Below are 22350 nucleotides of genomic sequence, written 5' to 3' on the forward strand. Positions count from 1 at the left end.
ACTTCATTATACATATATATTAATATACTCATACTATTATCCGTGTATAAAAATAAAATTTTTATCAAAATAAATGACTTGGATATTAGATTCATTTTACAAAATAGAATGTGATTGGCTTAAACAGAAGGGAATTTAGTGGTGTTATTTCCTGTATAAAAATTAAGAATCTCGTACGCGTTTTACTTATATTTTATAAAGTTTTATTTTGAAAGTAACGAAGTATCTTGCAAATCACAGCCGATTCAATACCATTTAAGAAAGATAATAGAATAAAAATTCCGATAAAGATGATTAATTTTGTAGTTCGAGCAAATACAACTAATAAACCTTCGCCAGAAACTTTTACATTCGATCTCCTTTGATCCGCAAACTTTTATGTTTTGAGCGTGATTGAATTACATAATTTAACAACGGATATTTTTTTTTTATTATAACAAATTGTTATTTAAACATAATAATATAATTGAAAAAAAAGATGAGAAAGCCAAGAAATCTTATGATATTCCAGTGATTTTTGGCACGTAAGGACTGGTGATAGATTTATCTATGCATTCATAAACGTGAGTAGAATGTAAATAATATTTTTATTGATTTGATAGATTATTAACGCTATAAAAAAAAACCCTGTCTTTATAATGATTTTTCTGTTCAAATTTTATTTTATTACCAATCACGATAAGTTAGATCAGACTATTACAAACATGATAAATTTACAATTTTATTGGGTGGTTTTAGATCTTTGAACTATGTACTGGCAAAAATATATATTTGAATGAACTTCGTTTAATATTTTCAATGAGAAATAATTGATGTTAAAGTTGTATGATCTCAAGTTTATAAAACATACATTTTGGAGTAACTGCAATAAGAATAGAGGAGAGGAAAAGATTATAGTTTATTTTAACTGAATTTAATAGTGAATTTACTGCACTATTACATAATTCTAGGTGTGTGTGAATATATATATATCTTTCTGATACAGAAAATTCAAGTTTATTGAACCTTATCTAACGAAAAAATGATTGTTTATTTATTACGACGTAATTAAATCAGGTACAACTTAAATAAATATTAATAAAACACAGTTTTAGTAGTTGTTATAATTTATTTCTACGAAATAAGTTATAAATGGTACTTTAACCATGTTCTAACAAAATTAGAAATGAAACTATTGAATCCTGAAGTAAAAAATACATTTTTTTGGTAATTTTGGAGCCGATACAATAAATATAAACTCTACATCATTACTTTATGTCAACTCTTTAGTTTTTAGTTTTTATTAATTCATTTTGAAGAATAATTTTTTATAGAAGAAGTACTTAATTATGACCAAGTTTTCACCATAAAGAGTAAATTTTGTAAAGTCTTTTCTAGTTAAAAAATTGTTTTATCTATCTCATTGTAGTAGTAATATATCTCGCTTCTGTTCAGCGAGATATATTTATATTTTTAGATTTAATCAAAATCTTAATATAACGATTTTTTAAAGCAAAATTATAATATAAATATAAAGCAGATCTTATAAGTTTTTAAATATATTAGCATTGTAGAGAATAAAATCAGCCTTGTGAGTTATAGGCTATAAATAATTATATTTTTATGATTTCTTATTAATAATAATATTACTAACTACAACAATTCTGCAGGCTAAATTATGAATAAGATTCTATATTTTTATTAGGAATTAAACAAATGAGTTAGACTCTAGTTGTTTGTAACAAAACATGGTAAATTTTTCAAGTAATCAGTCAAATTTCTTATAATGTCATAGAAATACTATGAGTATATTTTCCTTAGTTACCTTACTGATATCAGAGGTGCCTTGATAAAACTTATTTGTTAGAGGATATCTCTCTGAAAGTGTGAGATTATTTTATTTTAATCTACATTAAAAATTATTAGCCGAATTCAAAAAATTATAAAATTTAATAAATTTATAAATCTATAAAATTTAATAAAAGCTAAGTTGCACGGATAATTTTTCAAAATCCAGTTATGTATATCGGCTGATAATAAAATACTTTTTTAATTTATCTTAAAATATTTCATCATAATTTGGATATAGTTGTCCAGTATTAAAATGAATAATATTTCTATATAATATGAATAAGAATTTTTTTTTACAGCTACTAAACAAATAGCTGCACATTTGATTACCACAACTATTTCTGTACGTAATGATATTAAAAAAAAAATACAAAGATAAAAAATAATTTCTTGTAATAAAAAAGTGTAATAATGAAATATTTCATTATTATTATTAATAAAAATAATATAATAAAAAATTAGTATTAGTAAATCTTAACAAATAGGTAATAAAATTTTACTTACCACTTCCATGTAAATATTAGTTATAACTAAAACATATATGTTTGAAATAAACAATAAAAAAACTTGTGTGCAAAAATAATGGAATAATGAAAAGAGTTTGTTGTAAGTATAATAATTAAAATATATTAGGAGTATATAATTTGATTATGTTTTTGTTTCTTTTTTTATTATCTATTTACATTTGTATTTTTATCTTTATAGTTCCATTTTTATGATTTTTAAATGAAAAACTATTTATTTTATTATTTATAGCAAGATTAACGTGGTTTCTTTATTGGTTTTTTTTTTTTGTAGAAAGGGTATAATAATTTTATTTTTCTGTTTTATTGATTTTAAAAGTATATATTTTTAAATAAATCATTATGAATTTAATTTTATAAACATTTTTTATGTTAATCTTTATTTCATTTTATTACAACTTCTTTTAATTAATTATTAAATTTTAAGCCAAATGTAATTATTTTCAAATAATTATAAATTAACATTTTGTTCAGTAAGAATATTACTTTTAATCTAATTTCATCTTATTTAAGCTGTTTATTTTATATACGTAAATAAAATATTCTTTTTTAGATTTAAAATAATATTATTACTTTTACATTAATATTAATTAATAACAAAGAAAACTATATAATCGCATATTAAATTAATATAAAATTTTATTAAATTCAATATATATTCAGTAATGAAACTACAAAAATTTAGAAGGACTTTTTATTTCATATAACTCTTAATTCATTTTTTTACTTTCTTTCTCACTGAATAAACAATTTTTATCATTTTAATATCTTATTATTTTATAATATACTATACCATAATTATAAAAATATACCGTATTGACTTTGACGAATTACTTAGGCTGAATTTGATAGAGAAAAAATACTTACCATTCCATACTTTAAAGTTGTTTCCATATTGAATATTATGATTTTAGTACCTTAGTAAAATTTCAATTCAAACTTACCTTCGTCGATTTAAGGAGAACAGGTTTAATCCGGTTTCTGTACTAATCAATGATTATTAAGATAAGGTACACAACAATAATTCAAAATACACAACCGTACAATATTTATTAAATCTTGTATTTTCAATGTCAGATTCTTTGTTTGAATATTTATATTTTACAGTTAACACCAAAGAGGTCTTTAATATCTATTGATAGATCAAAAAGGTTATTCTCACTTCTCACTTAATTTACTGTAATTTATCAGGTATTTAATTTAGAAAATTTGTTATTACATAAGTAACATAAGAAAGTAAATTTATTGTACTTAGGTAGCAGTAGAAAAAAGCAGTAAACGTTATTATTCAATTAGTTTATTTTTTATTTAGTATCCTAATTAACCAAAATAAATTTAATATTAATCTGTCAACTATGATAAAATCTTTATTGTTAAAAAATGCTTTCATTTGGATGGAGTACAAAATTTTGAATTCCTGATTGGTTAAAGCTTCCATAGAACTCCATTTTTTAAAATAATTTTAATTCGTTTTTGTAAAAGAATGAATACAATTAAGCACTAAATTTTTTTTACACTAAATAGTAATATTTTTAAAATTGTATTTTTTGTATAAAATGAAAGAATAAATTTTACAATTTATACATTAAATTGGATTCTGATTTAGTTATTATCAAAACTTCATTAATTATTTAACTGACTCATTTTTTTATTATAAATAAACGATAATTTGATTTAAACTCAGTAAGTTAATATACTGAGTGTAGCAAGTACTATGTTGCTTTACTTCAACCTGCGGAAAAAGGTGTAAACAATAGTAAAGTTTTTCTTGATAAAGAAGAAAACTGAGGAAGCTATTATCAAACATGATAATGTAAGAAACAAATAAAAGTAGATTAAAATGATTTCATGATCAGATAAAAGAAAATCGTATATGGAAAGAAAATCTGTTTATTGTTTGTTATTTTATTTTTCAAGGTAAGCTATATTTTGTTTGAATTTAAAAGTTCCTATCAGAGTTACTAGACTGCGATTTACGTTTACAGTAAATATATATATTTACATTATTTTATGTATATGGGTAAAGGATCTTTGAAGTTCTGTAATGATTGAGTGGTAATGCGACGCTTTTTGTCACGAAATGTGTAAAGAAAGGTTAAAACAAAATAAATTTCTATTTTTTTTGGTTTTGTAATCAAACTTTTGGGTTAACCTAAAGCCTGTATTGGAGAGGTTAATTACGGTTCAGCTGCCAGCTATTCCAAATGATGAGAACGAGACGACGATCGGTTCTTGTTTACTATCTTATAGAAAACGTGTCTCCTTGGTGCCATCGAACAGGGATCCCAGGAAACAATCTCGTCGAAAACTAATTAGAGATAACATTTTATTCGGTCTGGGTGAGGTCTCTGGAAGTAAAACCGATGCTGACATAAAAAATTCACAGATCACTCCTATAGCATGGGAGAATGTGCTAGTCTTGCATTCATCTGCACTGTCACGATTTCCTGTTGATGTCACTACTAAATTACCGTTAAAAAATCGTTACCAGATCCTCCCGATGAAGAATGATAACGTAGAAGCTTGTCAAAAGACCGCCGGTAGGCACCCGTCGATAGTTCTCTACGGCTTCTTTGATGCTATGCGGCTGTATAAGTTATTTGAAATGGTGGTTAGTAAATGTGAATACAATTTAAATGTTATTAGCTCTAAAAACTGAGTGTGGTCTCAAAGAATGTTAATGTCTTCAAGAATTAATTTGGCCTGTAACACAACCTTTACGTAACACAACGTGGTCACACGTTTACGAGGAAAGATGAGAGGGATTTTCGTGTTGTTCTGAGAAACTTAGACTTCTAGGTTGCGATGGAAATTATCAAAGAAGAAATTGAGTCCGAAGCGTAATTAATGCTAGTCCTCGAGCCACAAAAGAACAGTTATCGACGTTCTTTATTAATTTGGATCCCAGCGGTAACAAGGAGATATATAATTTGAAATATATCGCGATCTGAGACTTTTGAGACACCCACAAAACCTCCTGGATTTGTGAATTATTACAGTGCATGTGATGCTAACACTATGGTCACATGAAACAAAATTGCATGTGGCCTTACCGTTGTGTTAAATGAGCAGAACGCCATAAAAATACAGATTGTTCTAAGGGTAGAAATACTGCGGTTACTTGTGTGCTCTGCCATTCGTTCCATCCTGTTAACTATAAAGGATGCAAGGTTTACAAGGGAATCTTGGACAGAATACGGAACAGTATAATTACAAAAAACGTTACTCCACTCAAGACTTTGGAAAAACGGACTGCTTTCTTTGGTTTTGGTAGTTCAATTTTCCCAATTAAGTAAAAGATCAACTAGGGATGCAGACACGCATCCAACGCTCGTTCACGGTCTTATGCCGTGGCTGTTGAGCGCGAAGTCCATAATGATGCCGAAGACTGTAATAAAACATAGCATTTCTAGTTCAGCAGATAGGTTACCTGATACGCTTGCTAACCAATGTTATTAGCAAAATATGTTGATGAGATTTCTAAGGATTGCCACTGGAATTTCAGTGATCTCGTTGGTTGATACCAGGAATTGGAAGCTTTAATTATGGCCGAGTCATTAGATGTTGGTCTGCTCTTTGAAACACTTCATAAATCGTAGTTGTTTTCGTCTTCCCGGGTATTCAGTCTACACCACTAATCATTCTGATTGCAGAGCGCATGGAAATACTGCAGTGCTCATCAGAATTGTGATAAGCCATTACCAGCTACCAGAGAACCGGTCAGGTCACATTCAAGCGATCTCGGTTGAGATCCTAGACTGGCTTGGACCTTTCAGGTTGTCGGCGATCTACTGTCCTTCTCACCACTTAATCACAGATGGTTCATTCTCTGAACCTTTTCAACGCTAGGTTTCCGTTTTATCGTAGGAGATGACTGGAACGCAAAATATCTTCTCTGGGCCCGGGCTTTAAAAGGTTGTATCATTAACATGCACCTCAATGTAATCACCTTAAGTTGCTTGCAATATAATTAACAATGCAATCAACTTAAGGCCTTTGGATCCAACAAAAATTCCACAGTTGTTGGATTTTTACGTTACTTTAGCTATTTCGTCATTGTGTAGTGAAGTTAGAAATATCTACGATTCGCACAAGTTTTCTTAGTATTTTATTGTTGAATAATTACTATGATGATAAGGAAGAAGAAATTGCTTATCCTCCATAACAACAGGACCGACTGGAATTCGTATCAAAGCTGGGTACAAGACGAGTTGATTGTGCCTGTTCCATTCAAATGTTCCGCTGACATCGATAATGCGGCATAGTATTCCTACAGGAGGCTGCTCAGCGCTCGATCCCGAGATTGGGCGTGAGTCGCGGCGAGGTACGGATTACACAAGGGAAGTGATGGATCTTATTGCTGATTAGAGAAGGCTTAAGAGAAGGGGGCAATGTTTCAAAGACCTAAGGGTAGAACATCTTTCAACAGGGCTGCTGATAGTCTGCTGAGGTCTATTATGAATGAGACATTTAAAATTACCTTGAGAATTTTTCCTTTTGTGTAAAGACGGCTACACTCTATAGAGAGCCACGAAGAACTTTCGACCTTCACCCTCGTTTCTTCCTTTGAAGCGTCGAATTGGTCATGGACTTGGAGTGACCGAGAAAAGGCTGATTGATTTGCAGGTTACGTGTGTAGGATCTTTCAGCCACTCGGCATACAGGGGCTGGTAAAGAGGAAGTTCTTGAATTCTCGAGCATTCCTTTTCTTGTAAGTCATTAACAGAGGTTCTGCAAATAATCAGGAAGAAACAGGATTCAAAGACCTGCCAGGATTTGACTTAGTTACTAAGAAAATGCTAGTTATGCGTCTCTCAAAACCATTCTGTACATAACGAACCTCTTTAATGGTATCCTGCGTACAATATGTTACCCGATGGAGTAGAATTTTTCACAAATGGTTGGGGTCCCAAAAACGGTTAAAAGGGTACATGATGTATATTCATATATGTCAGTAAGCCTATTACCTATTCTGTCTAAGATATTTGAGGGACTATTTCTTCGGAGGCTGTGGCCTATTATAGAGCAAGATCATGTTATTCCTGATCATCAGTTCGACTTCTGAAATAGTCATGCCACTATAGAACAAACGCATAGGCTAGTAAACTTTATCAGTAAATGCCATGAGAAGATGAAACACTGTTTGGCTGCCTGACCTGCTATAAACGTTTATAAAGATCCTGCCTCAACCGTTAATACTTGGTTGGTTCTGCATAGCTATCTGGAAGAACCTTTTTCCCAGGTGAAGTATAATCAGGAACTGTCTGTGCTATTTGATACAAAAACGGGTATTCCTCAAGCTTGGGGTTGGGACTTGTTTTATACTCTCCATCGTCACAGCGGACCTTCCGACTCCGGACCATATCACTTTCATATTACTTGGATCATATTTCTTCGTTTCCTAATGATACAGCTAATAAGCAGTAGTTATACTCAGCGATTCTGATCTGACTTATCGGATTCAGATCTGCGGTGCAACAAGCAACAGCAACGTTGAAATCATACAGCAATTCGGAAACAAATTGGTAGAGTAAGTAACAGAGACCCCATGATTCGTGGAAAACAGTGAAGTCCACGAATATCCGAGTTTACTGTAAATCTGAGAAGTACAACGTTTCGATACTAAATACAAACTTCGGCTAAAAAAACAACGTTAACTAGTTGCCTGTGACCTCTATACAACAGTGAGGACGTTAGAAGGCTAATATGACTTCACGTGTTGCCCATCATCTTGCTATTTCACTCTGTTCTATTCTTCTTTTTATTTTTTCATTTTTACATTTAGTTTTATTTAAATTTTTTTTCTCTCAGTGTTTCATCGTTCCTCGTATTTATGAGCTTATGATTATTTTAGTTTTCTGATGTGCTACCAATGGTACTGTTCTTTGAATCTACTCCATGCATTTTTACTTACCTTCAATGTTCTGTCCAGAAATATTAATAATTTTTGAGGAGTGTCGATGGAAACCTCTGTACATTAGGTTGTATAAGATCAATATTTAGTTATGATCGCTATAAAGGTGTAAACGATTGTAAATATATTTTGATACAGAAAAAGTTCTTCTTAATGATGATTGTCTATATTTAAATATAAAAGTAGATCAAGAAATACAGCATCTCAATGATTTGTTTAAATTAGTTAATTCTGCTGCTAAGTAACACTAGAAATACTATTATAATAATAGATCGTAAGACCTAGGCAAATATTGTTTCTTATTATTATTAATATAATATATCCTATCATATTATTTATAAGGAATTTGTCATTTGTAAATTTTCATTCATATTGTGTATCTTATTTACGTAATGATTACTACCAGCTTTTTGTAGAATCAAGGAAATCTGTAGTTGAATTACTGATGAATATTTAAATCATTTAAATATTTTAGGCTTGAAAAAGTGAAATTGGACTTTGAAGTAAAACGTATTATTAATTTATGAGTTTTCAGAAATATGAATTTTAAAGTTGAAATATTAAGCAAATTAAAGATTTATTTTTAGAAATTTTTTTTAAAAAATTAGTATTTCAATATCATTTTAACTAAGAATGAAAAAAATAAATTACTATTATATTAAAAAAAAAAGAGTTTTTTTGTGAAGCATTATTCAAAACTAAGTTTATTTGGTTTCAGATTTAATTTTCATTTCACCATCAAATTATTTTACATACACTAACCATTCGATTAACGGTTTTGGTTAATACACATTGAGTAAATAGTTTGATAATTATAGCACAAATTTTATACACTTGGGTTTCTTACAGCGTTTACATTCAGTTTGATAATGATACGATGAATAATATTTTTTACCTACAAAACCTTTTTATCTATCATATGATAAGGTTACAAACAATTCTCTCATATATTAAAGAAATTAATTTGGTTAAAACCTTAGTCTACACACGGTGTTACTTGGCTGAGGTTTTAAATGAATTTAAAAGTTTTTTTATTTTGACATCGCCACATAAGCTTGAAACTTGGAAAATTAAATGGAATTTTTTACATATGAAAGGTACCATGGTTCACCGGGATTCAAACCCGGGATCTCCGGATGAAAGGTTGACACGCTACCACTCCTTAAGATTTATATAATTTTAAAAAACCTTATTTTCATTTTACCTCAAAATTTAATTAAGGTAAAATCAACAAGTCAATATTTATTTCTATTCAAGAATTAATTTATTAATAAAAATAAATATTCCGATAAGGGTTTCCTTTTGAAAAAAGGAATATCTACGAAAAACCAACGAAAAAAAGAGATTGCCAAATTAGAAATATTTAAATTAAATGTAAATATTGATCTGATATTTTATAAAATTCATAAGATACAAAGACACATATTTGTAATGACATTTTCCGGAATGGAAGTTTTAAAAATAATATTTTGTAGCCTTAAGTGATTCAATCATAAAGAATTTAAGTACGAGGAAGAAATATTAAAAAGGATTTGTTAAAGATATCATTTCCGAAGTTAAAAGTTATTACAAATAATGTAACAGATGTTAAGATATTGATCTCGTATTTTTATTTTCTTTAAAAATTTATTATTTTGAAGATTACTTTTATAGTTTTATTTCGTAATAACAAAACTAAACATGAAAAACCTAAAACGAAGTTAAAATCGTTAACTGAAAAAAAAAGTTTTAAAGCAAACTTGGAAAGGCGAACAAATATTCTATGAATTTAAAGTTCACACGTAATACTTTGCTTTAAAATAATATTTTGATAATTTATTACTTTTACTCTTACTCGGAAATTATTTCGTCTAAAAAGATACGTATGTCGTTTAAATTAAAACAAAAATACTATCCGAAATATATTAGTTTGAGAAACATCTAACGTAATATTTTTCTACAAATATAAATTATTAATTAATTTGTATGCCGGGTTAGTCTAGTGATTAAACACGTCACCGCAAAATCAGGTGATTTTTGAAGTCGAGAGTTCTATGGTTTGAGTCCTTATAAAGGCAGTTGCTTTTACATGGATTTGATGCTAGACTGTGGATACTGGTGTTCTTTGGTGGTGGGGTTTTAATTAACCGCACGTCTCAGGAATGGTTGACCTGAATCTGTTCCAGACTACATGTTTACCGGTACGTTTACACTTACATTGCTTTACATTTGCAGCTACATCAAGCCTTGCAAGCCGGTAGTAGTAATTGCATTTGCCTATACACACACACACACACGCGCGCACACACACACACACACACACACACACACACACACACACACACACACACAAACCCGGTAGTAACCGGAAAACTGATTGGAGAAAACAAAATTTATTATTATTAAAATAAGTTTTTAATATGCATTTACAAAAAAAAAATTACAAATTTTATATGATATAAACTTAATATTAAGTATTTCTTATCAAATGAAACTGGATAGTGGAATTTTCCTATCTGTCTGTGAAATTTATCTACTAAACCTATGCTGAAAAAATAATTTTGTAGAAAATTAATTAACATGCACATAAAATATAAAAATATTAATATTATGTTTAAGTAGAATCTTTTTATTTATGAGAAAAATTATTCGTGAAAGGTTATTTCATTGGAAAAACTAATAAACTCAAATTAAATGAAGATGAAATTGAATATGATCATAATTTTACATTAATCAGAACATAATTTTAAAAAATCTCGTATACTCAAGATTTTTTTCATGTAATTTGAAGTGAAAAATTGGTGAAATTAAAAAAAAATTGTTTTTTTTAAAATTTAAAATTCCAAACAAGATTTGGAGCATTATCTATTTATAGTTGTATTTCATGACCCCCATCTACCTTGACAGTTTGATCGTTCAGGTCACAAAATTCAAATTAATTATCGATACAATCTGCCAGGGCAAACATCGTATGAAATTCTCATTGTAAGTTAATTTTCGCATTATGAGTATGTAACCTAATGTGCCATACTAATTGTGAAAATATATTTGATTATGAAAGTACATTATTAATTCATCATCTTATATTAGCTGTACTTCCAGACGAGGATCCCGTACATAAAATCTATTCTAATGTAGTATGTATTTTCAATAAAATTAATAATCTAATGAAGTATACAGCAGACTATATAAATAATATAGTCGACGTACGATGAATTCATTTTAATATACTTGCCGTATTTTACTTGTATACATAATATACAGGCTAATAAATACATATTATTCTCATATTATCTCATAAAAGGTTTTTTTTTATTTGTTACATATCAATAAATCTTAATCAAGAAAATTAGTTTATGAACAATAAAGGGAATTTTATTTTTTGATATACTGTATAAATACGTAAGTCTAATTTTACCTGAAAAATGACGTTAAAATGATCTTCTATTCGATAATAATTAAATTAATAAAAATAAAATTACCTTTAATAGTTTGTAGGTCTTCCGGTTCCGTAAATCCATTCGAATGGCTCACTTCCACGCAGATACGATTGGATTTCAAACAAAATAACCCCACCTGTTTTTTTTCACACGTTCTCACAAATGTTCATACGCCCTGTGGTTGCTGCTGGGACGAAACGGTTCCTTTGAATTATTCATTTGTAATCAAACCTGTTCGTAATCCTTTTCATAAATAAAGAATCCTTCAGAAAATCTTCATCTTCGCATGTCTACTGAAGAAGTATTTACTTCGCGCGCTGAAGTCTTTAACAAAATTAGTTCTCTTTAACATAAAAATACATATATGAATTTTTCCCCGTATATCATTAAATATTATACTGACAAAAGAATTATATCTTTACGAAAAAGTATTCCTTTTAAATGCTAAATTAATTAACCGACGGACGAACTGCGTTACGTACGTTTAAAAAAATGTGAACGATTCGTTAGTGGAATTATATTTTCATCGTTTTCAAGGGGACAGTTTCTCTCTTAAGCAGCAACCAGAGGGTCGGCTGAACCGTGGGGTTATTTTTTTGGTAATTTTTTTTGATGTCGAGAAAGAGAGAGAAAAATAATTAGATAATATGTAATAAATACTGAGAGTTAAGGATAAAGATAGAGTGAGAGAGAGTGAGAGAGATAGAGAGATAGAGAGAGATTGTAGAGAGAACGTGACCACTATTATATTTATGGATCTTAGCTACCTGGAATCCGTCATAGGTCCAGCTACCAAACTTCATTTCGCATCGTTGGTCATCAAAGGGGAACCACGTTATGTCTATCTTGCATGTGCTCTTGAAGATACCCGGCGGCACATACAGGCAGCTACCGTTATTCCTGACCACAACATTGGTCGGATATGTCCCGTCGAAACCTTCATCAGCACTTCGGATCAAACAAACAAAATTCAACGTAAGAAGAAGATGAAGAAGTTGTAGAAGTAGTTGGGATAACAAAAATAATAACACATTTAAATGGTTTTTAATAAAAAAAATAAAATCAAATAAAAATAAATAAATAAAAGGGGTAAATAAAATTTAGAAGGGTAAATAAAATCTGAACTAGCATGCAAATAAACCAACATGCTTTGTCTTTATGACTGGAATTAAATTTATTATTTTTGTGTTTATTAAATATTTAGTTTTTGTAATATTAGAACATTTTATTTATATTTATTTGTTTTTTAAATTGCGTTTTAATAATAATAGTTTATTTATCTTTTATTTTTAAATAATATTGTTTTCTGAAAGTAAATATTTCTTTGTAATACATTTATTTATTTTATCATATTTAATATCTTTTTAGTGTAAAATTTTATTCGTACCAATAATCATAATTTTAATTTTAATCATGTTTTAACTTACGTAAACAAATTGATTGTAATCTTATTATTTAATAATTTATCAGATACATTGTAGGTTAATTATATAGTTAAAAAAATAAAAATAAATATTTGATAACTATTTAACAGTTAATAATCTATCTAAATAAAATTAACACTTTAAAATGTCTTTGTTGTTAGGATTGATATATACGACTACTACCAGTTATGATGTTTTTTAAACGTTTTAGATCTTTTGAAAACTAATTAAATTGTAAATATCGAGATAAAATTAGAAAATTATTAAACTTAAGACTTTTTTAAACTATTATTAAACTTAGAAATGGTAGTAATACTTTAAGTGTAATAAAATAATTTTTCTTAATCGATATTAGGGTGAAATTCTAGTTTCCGAATACGAAAATCGAAGTTAATTTCGCTACCTGTGGGTTTTTTTTATTAAAAACAAAACTCATTTTTAATATAAAAGTATGAAATTAAGAAGTATTTTTGTTGCTTTTTTAAAGTACTAGCTAAAGTTTTTAATTTTAAAATTGAAAAGGTACAGCATATATTATTTTGTAACTTACATATAATCAAACTTGTATGTAAAATAGTAGATGTAACTAGAAAATTAAGTTAAATACTAATTAAGATAAATTATCTTAATTTAAACGGTAATTTAAAATATTTTCTTGACTCCATTGTTACCCCTAAAACATACAGAAACAGATCTCTCGTGATAATTTTTTTAAGAAAATTATTTACTATCTATAATTGAATATATAGGAATTTAATTAACACCAATATTCAGTTTGATTAACCAAACATTAGACGATGATCTTACAATTTTTTTTTATGACTATTATTTTTTATTGGTTATTATTTTTCTGGAATTAGGTGAAAAAGTGAAAGATAGTTGGCAGAATTTCTTCGGCCAAAATACTGTTGGATAGCAGCAACACGTAATATAAATGAAATTTATTTATTAATTATGTCTAATGTTACTAAACTTTGATAATCAAATTAAATTTCTTACGTAGCTGTTGATTACCTTAATTTTAATTTAAATAATACTACATTTAAACATTGTAGAGTATGATTGAATATAGTTGATTTTGTCAAAAATGAGAAAAAAGCAAAATATTTTGAGATTGTGAGTAAATTTTCAAGAAAGATTATATAATTATATGTATGAAATATTTTATAATGTCTGAAAAGTTCGAGATTCGAACCCAGGACCTTTCTGAAAAAAAGGAAAGATGTTGCAAGTCGGCCATGGATTTTATACATTAGCCTAAGTGCATTGCAGAATAGAAAATTATTTTTCTCAATTAAAATTATTTAGTAAAAGGATAATTAAACAAATATATAACTATAAAAAGAAGAATTTTAATGATACCGAATATAGGTTACACAAAAATAAAGCGTGAAAACAAACAAAAAACTGTTTCAGTAAAACAAACTTTTAGTATGATTATTTAGCTTTTCCAGGCATTTTCAGTTACAGAGTAATTTACTTCACTTGTGGATTTCAAAGTGATGGATGGGGTGGTATAAAAACCAATAATACAAAAGCTGGATTTCAGGATATTAAGTCAAGGCCAATATCCGAATCATCAATATTCAAGCTGGAACTGTTCACTGACATACAACCACGCTTAGTTAACATAGAATAAATGATTCTACCATTTTATTTGTTGCATAAGAAATATAAGGAGGTTTAGTAAACGAGTTCAGCTGCAAAAAGTTTATTACTCAAGAGAATTTGAACTATTTGTTATTTAAATTACAAGATGAAGTACAGACGACTCCAGAATTTTCTTCTATATATTAATTGAATTTCGTGTTAGATTTTGTTGAATTCAATGTTAAGTAAAATTGCAATAGAATAATAAATCCTAGAAGATAGGGTATTAGAATATTTTTTTATAATAGTCTCTACGTTGAACCCGTTTTCCTTTTCATTACATTTTGTACTTTACAGAGAGTTGATTCAATAGAAGATTACGACGGTAAAAATTGTCAAATCATTTTTGTTCAATGAAAAATATAAAAATTAAGAGAAAATATTAATCGTTTGATTTCAAAAGAAGCTTTTGATAATATTATACCTAAGAAAATATCATCGGATTTACCTGAAAATGATAAAATCCAACAGTTTTTTTTTTATTCTTAGAAGAGATAATAAATAATAAATTTAATTGAAACATTTCCACTGCTACGAAGAGTGTAATTTCGTTATTTACCACTCATGATCAAGTATATCGCAATTACATAAACACAAAATTAAAGATGATGCATAAGTTCGATTTTACTACCAATATTTTATATTTTTAATTTTCACTACACCTATGAAAAATAAAATCAATATTTTTTATGTATTATTTTCATTCTTTTTTTATAATTTTCATTATTATTTTGTAAAAAAAGTTAAAGAAGTGAGCGAATCATGATAAACTATAAGTATGTTTTAATTTTATACGCTCATTATTAATGAGTTTAAATAGATGTGAAGGAAACGTTCCCATGGATACATTAAAATTGATGTAGAATCAGAATTAATAGGTAAAAATGGATGTTGAGGTTATATTCCCTTTGTTGTGGCTCTTTCTCCGGTTATCCAGGAAACTGTGAATTTCCGCTCTTTGATACAGCCTACTATTTCAAAACAAAACACAAACATATTGTGTTTACGTGATCACACGCAAAGTTCATGTTTGTAAGAGGATAAAAGGAGGTTCCAGGAATTTTTAACGGTTTGTCTGACTTACTTTACCACCCGGATTGTAACCTGTATCTCGTTTTAGTTATATGTAAATATATACAAGATATAATTTTATAAATGTGTATGCTAACTGTCAAAGGTTTACTTTAAAAAGCTTAGGTTTTATCAAACTGTAATCTGCGTATACGATTAATTTACATTTACGTTAATTAATTTTGTTATTGTTTTTACAACATACTTCACCAAAATCAGGAATTGATGATATTCAATCATTCAGAAAAATGCACTTCATGCTTTTACTTTCCCGTCTAGCGCTATAACAGAGCTATAGTTTTAGAAGGGAAAGTATTGTAATCGGGCATAAGCGGTTTTCCATCGGATCTTTACATTTTGACACCTAAGGAACCCAAAAAACCGGATGGAAATTTTCCGGACGTTCGTATGCTCTCGTTTGTGTTAGTTGTCGCACTATAAATCACCTTAAATCTACAGAACTATTCGACCGATTTTGATCAACCTTGGTCAGATTACTTCTATATATGAGTCATTGAGCTATTAAATTTTCAACTGAAATGTCAAGGAGGTTAAGCTGTGAGAGTGTGAGAAAAGTTACCCTCAGTATCTCTAGATTTCTCCTAATTAAGGCATTTTTTCCTTAGGCACAGTTGTTAAAAATTACAAAACAATATTTTGAAAAAAAAAATTGCAAAATCGCATTCCCACCACAAAAAATGCTCTAAATAAACTAGTGGCTAAGTGGGTGTATCATGTCTTAAGTACCCCCTCTCTTCAAAAGGAGCGCTAGTGTAGCACTGACTTACAACTGCTGTAGTCGTCCACTGTTTGTTTTTTTTTTTTGTTTACCTCCCGGACTAACGTCACGTATTGTTTCAGAGGATGAGATGAATGATTTGTAGCGTGTGTGAAAATGCCATGCCTGACCGGAATTTGAACCCGGGACCTCCGGATGAAAGGCGTCCACTATGTTGCGACGCCATAGGTGATCGGTAGAATTAAATAATAAATAATATTTAAAGGGTCAAAAGTATTTAAAGTGGCCGCTAGTACCGCCACACCCGCGCGAATGAACTACGTTATGCGCGCGCGCTTTAGTTAGAATCATTGAATTAAATTTAAAAAAAATATTATATTTAAAAATAATGATAAATCTTTTTAATTAATATGTGTTTTGTGTGTGTGTGTGTGTGTGTGTGTGTGTGTGTGTGTATGTGTGTAATCAGTGTCTCAGAAAAAAGCTACGCGACAGGAAAGTCCTACAACTGCGTTGCCAGCTTTTTTTATAATCAAATTAAAATGTAGAATTCCCATCACGATTGGGTTGCCATACGAATATTCTTTCGCAGCTTTTAGTACAATATTAAACTAACTCTCTGGGTTGAACTTCTTAGGACAGAAATCTAATACAGTGAACAATTTTTAAGTAAATTGTGAATTATATTACGTACTAAATATTATTTTAATTGTTATTAGCAATTATATTAGTGAAATGTAATATTGTTTTTTATTTAGGGAAACATTAAATTTACCCATCGGATTGGTCAAGTGGTAAGACTCGTTGTCGTAAATCAACGGATTTCTAAGTCGAGAGTTCTAAGGTTCAAATCCTTATAAATGTAGTTGCTGTTATTTGGATTTGAATACTAGATCGTGGATATTGATGTACGTTTGTGGTTGGATTTCAATTAACACATGTCTCAGAAATGGTCGGCCTGAGTCTGTTCAAGACTACACGTTTAGCGGTACATTTATATAGATATTGATTAATCGCTAAAGTTTTTCATTTTTGATACGAGTGAAAATAAAAAAAAATTAAATTTTTCCTAATTTCTTTTGGAAAAAATATTACATAGCTTCGTATTGTAATCTTTACATTAAATGAAAAAAAAAATTATAACCCCAAAGAATAATTTTTTAAAAAATATGGTAAGGTTTATATTAAAATGGTTTCATTTTTGTGGTTTAACCAAAATAAAAAAAAATATTGTTTAAGAAAATATTTAATAACGAGCTCATAAAATGTCGAGTATAGTAAATTTTATTGTAATCTTTACAAAGCGAAAGAATATATTGTTGGAGAATGATGTAACAACAAAAGATACATTAAGAAAAAGGGAGCATCAAACAACTTCCTTCAAAAGAAGAAAGTATGTTTAAGGTATGGAAGCTGAATAATGAAAAAATTTGCAAAATCAGAAGGCCTGTCATGATTGCTTCCCGATGAAACACCGTAGTTGTGAGAAAATTATTAATTAAAAGCAATTTTGTAAAGAAACTAGAAAGAACTTAATGAAAGATTTGTGAGATAGGTTTTTAATTTAATACAATTAAAAACATATTGCCTTTCAGAATGTTATAAATGGAGAATAGCAAATACTTTATATTTATATTATTCCAAAATGACTGTTCATAACGTGAATATTATTTTGTTCTTATTAAATGCATCTTATTAATAAAAATAAATAAGAATGGATTTGTTTTGAAATTATAACGTTTAAAAGATAATAGTCTGTCATTATGCTGAGGAAAGGGACCAGGTCAATTTTTTATTTTTTAACCTCCGGAACTTCCATTAGGTATTGCTTCAGAAGATGAAATGAAATAGCAATTTTGTAGTGTGAAAATGGTGTGCCTGCCTGGAATTCGATCCCGGGACCCCCGGATGAAAGGCCGTAGAAACCGGCAGGTACATTTTTGCTAAAACAATATAACATTTTCCAGGATTTTATCTCTGTAGAATATGCCTTTTACAATAACAATTTAAAAAAAAAATTAGCGATGACTACCGAAAGAACCGTGGTATTACCGTCTTTAATTAAGGTTGTAAAATAAAATTTATACAGAGATGAAGACTTTCAGGAGCAATCACATCGATTAATATATTACTTAAAAGTTATTATTATATTATGTTAAATGATTTGAATGATATTCCGATTATATATACGGTCGATATATTCAGTACGGTCTGGAAATTCCGGGTTCGAAATTGCATTGCAAAATTCTATTGATTTGGATCTTGTAAACAGCAGTCTCACTTGTACAGTGATTAGCTTATTACCTATTAAGGTAATTATTACCTTAATAGGTAATAAGCTAATCACTAATATGATGCCAGACCATCATATGGCATCGATCAGAATCGAACCACAGAATGATGGCCAAAAAAGAGTATCGAGGAGCCGTTAAAATATTACTATCCCTCGAATTGATTGTCTCTCGCAGAAAATTGTAAACACTAACACTGTGTCACTCTGAATTAACAATTGTATTTTGTAAACAGAAAAATTGTTTTGTTGCAGATCTTTCAAATAATTGACCACTTATTAAGAATGAACTATAAACCAAGAAGTTAGCCAAAATTTCAGTTTATTTTAATATCCTATATCCTAGCTGTATTTTTTAAGTGACGAAAATGAGTTTCCAACTCGGTATTAAATGTGTAGTAATGATTATTTAATCAGTTTGTTATTAAGTGGTAATACTTAGAAGGAGTAGAAAACTGAAAATGTGTTTCATACATCGGAATAATAGAATCTTTTTGAAGTAAAACTATGAAATTCTTTGAAAAGTATCCTATTTGATAAAAATTGGAGTTCTAAAGTTAATATCGCACCACAGTAATTTGAAGTGAGCCGTAGACTTTAATGTCAATTTCCAAGAATGATAGAATATAGTTTTAAAACCGTCTAATGAAATGTTTAGAATAACAGGGAAAAAGGAAAAAGCAAAAATATATCTTCCACTACGTAATCGCTTCGAAGAATTTATTTAGTGATATCATAAATTATTTCAAATTAACAAAACTGTAAGATATAAGTGGTTGAGATGTATTATTCTTGTAGAGAATAAAGGGTAATATCATTCTGGATTAGATTACGAATGAAAACATAAAACCAGATATTTTTAACCGCCTAAATGGAGACGGTTGGGCAGAGAATAAAGTAATTATTTAATTGGTTCTTACAATTATCACTTTTATAATTACATATGGTAATTACATATGGTACTCAATTACACTAAATAGTATTTATTACCAACATTTTTGAAAATGAAACATCAACTTCTTTGATGTTTTTCAACATCAAAGAAGTAATTTACTTCGCATCAATACTTTTGTAACCTATAAACAGGCATAAGATTTATCAATAAGAGAAAGGAAAGACTATTTTTGTAGTCTTTACTTCTGCTTGATCTACTTTGCTTTAGTCTAATCTAAACTAAGATACACCAAGCAACCATCTCTGATTGTGAAAGTTGTTACAGTTGTGTGTTTCGTACGCAATGCGTAATATGCACCATTATTGTTGTCGGAAATAATTTGCTTGATTTATTTCATCATAATACAATTTTTTGTGCTTTCATTATTAACTGGGATTGTACACTTATATGATCCGTTTACTATTACAAAAATTATAAAGATATTATGGTCTGGAAAATTTAAAAGAATTTAAGATCAAATAAAATAAAACTATAGAATCCACTGTATTATATTATCAGAGATATTTGTAAATTTTATATACGAGAGATATCTCTAAAGTAAAGACCGCTGGGAAATTTCTCTCCTTAAGGTTGGCGAACCTGTGTCGTTCAAGGCCACGCTAGTAATGTATACACTACATTATTGTCTGTAAGTTGTCGTGTTGTAGTATTTCTGATTACATGCGAGTTATGAAATTAACAGGAAAATCGATGTTTCCGCTGACCGTTTTTCAAACCATTAAAACCTTAAGCCGGTTGAAATTCATAAGCAGTTAATTGCTGTGCTCGGCGATAATGTAATGAACGAAACAAATGTCCGAATATGGTGTGAAAGGTTTATAAATAACAGAAATAATGTGCACGATGAAAAACTTTCGGGGAGGCACTCGATAATCACCGAGAACTTGTTGTTGATAAAATCAGAAAAGATCGTCGCTCAACGATTTCCGACCTGAACCTTCTTTTTCCTGATGTTTCAAGAGCTGTTATCGGTCGCATTTTTTATGACCATTTAGGCTTCAGAAAGGGTTTATGCAAGTCGGGTGTCGCACGTCTTCACGGAATATCACAAAAAAATACGAACGGGATCTGCTTTGAAATTTTTAATGCGCTACACAGAAAAAGGTAACGAGTTCCTTAATTCAGTTATTACCGATGATGAAACATGGATTTCGTATTATACTCCAGAGAGAAAACGGCAGTCAAGTGAATGGCATCATCCTCAATCACCAACCAGACCGATAAAGGTCACGCCAAAGCCATTTGGATGCAAGTTGATGGCCACAGTCTTTTCGAATCGATTTGGAATAATGGTGATTGATTTCATGCCTGGTGGAACGACTAGCAGAAGCCTACTGTGAAACTCTAGGTAAGTTACGGCGTGCCATTCAAAATCGGCGACGTGGGCGGCTGACCGATGGCGTCGTCTTGTTGCACGATAATGCACGTCCACTTGTTGCGGGTCCGACATGTGATTTACTGAGAACATTTGATGGGAAATTTACGATAACCCACTATATAGTTTGGACTTAGCTCCTTCTGATTACCGTTTATTTGAGAAATTGAAAGAATTTTTGAGTGGTAATCAATTCGCGGGTGACGATGAACTTAAAAATGCTGTTAATAAGCGGCTAAATGGACTGGCGGCGGCAGAAGAATACGACGACAGTATATTGAAGCTGGTGTATCGCTACGATATATGTTTTAATTCATGTGGCGATTATATAGAGAAGTAGTATAAGGTATGTAGTTTAAGAGAAATAAAAAATATTATAAAGTTTTTAGGATACATTTTTTTACAACGAAACAGTATTTAAGTTAGAGATAACCTCTAGTAAATGATAACGTAGTATCATTAAAGCAATTATAATAAGATCGTATTCTTACATGACGCGAATATATGGTAAAAATATTATGGGTATATTAAAATTATATATTATGGGTATTGAAAAATTATATTTCTTTATATATTATACATTTTATGTTGGCTCTTATTAAAAGAAATAATTTTAACAGCTAGTATCTCTCAACTCGGATTTTGGCTGAGTTAAGTAAAAATGGAATAAAAGGTGTTACTTATCCATATAAAATACGGATAGTCGTAGCATTTAATTACCGGTTTATCGTATTTTGAAGAAATTACGTTTTATTTCTAATGTACCTCGTATTGTAGGTATAAGAAAGTGAGTTAGAATCATCACGTAGACTCTATTACAGTGTGAACTTGAATTGGATTATAAATCAGTATACGTGCGTTAGTTACCAAAATCTTTGAAAGGAAACTGATATTTTATTTGTATATTAGTATACGAGTGAATAATAAGAATTAAATATTTCTGAAAAAAAAAAACAGGTTTGAGATTCTTTTATAGAAAGGGTTAGAAGGGTTACTGAAGTACGAATTAACAACAGAAGTTTTTTAAAATAATCGCGTATTGCCCTTCATTTTTGACCTCCAAATATTAATAGTGCATAATTGATGCTTTATATACTAAATTCAATATACGATTTTTAGTATAATTTTCACACTTAGTTATATATATTTTCATTTTAAA

At 29.2% G+C, this 22350-nt stretch overlaps 1 protein-coding gene and 1 long non-coding RNA gene across 2 annotated transcripts in view; one reads left to right on the plus strand and one right to left on the minus strand.

Annotated features, from left to right (window-relative positions):
- LOC142321604 (uncharacterized) overlaps positions 1-22350 on the plus strand; it is an 816200-nt gene that overhangs the window by 511227 nt on the left and 282623 nt on the right. The window lies entirely within an intron of this gene.
- Positions 1-22350, minus strand: part of LOC142320749 (neuronal acetylcholine receptor subunit alpha-7-like) — a 154924-nt gene that overhangs the window by 50551 nt on the left and 82023 nt on the right. The window contains exon 6 of the mRNA XM_075358742.1: positions 12455-12635. Within this exon, the coding sequence (XP_075214857.1) occupies positions 12455-12635 (181 nt within the window). The remainder of the gene's footprint in view (positions 1-12454; positions 12636-22350) is intronic.

The sequence above is a fragment of the Lycorma delicatula genome, chromosome 3 (assembly GCF_047948215.1).
Source record: "Lycorma delicatula isolate Av1 chromosome 3, ASM4794821v1, whole genome shotgun sequence".
NCBI classification, from domain to species: Eukaryota; Metazoa; Arthropoda; class Insecta; order Hemiptera; family Fulgoridae; genus Lycorma; species Lycorma delicatula.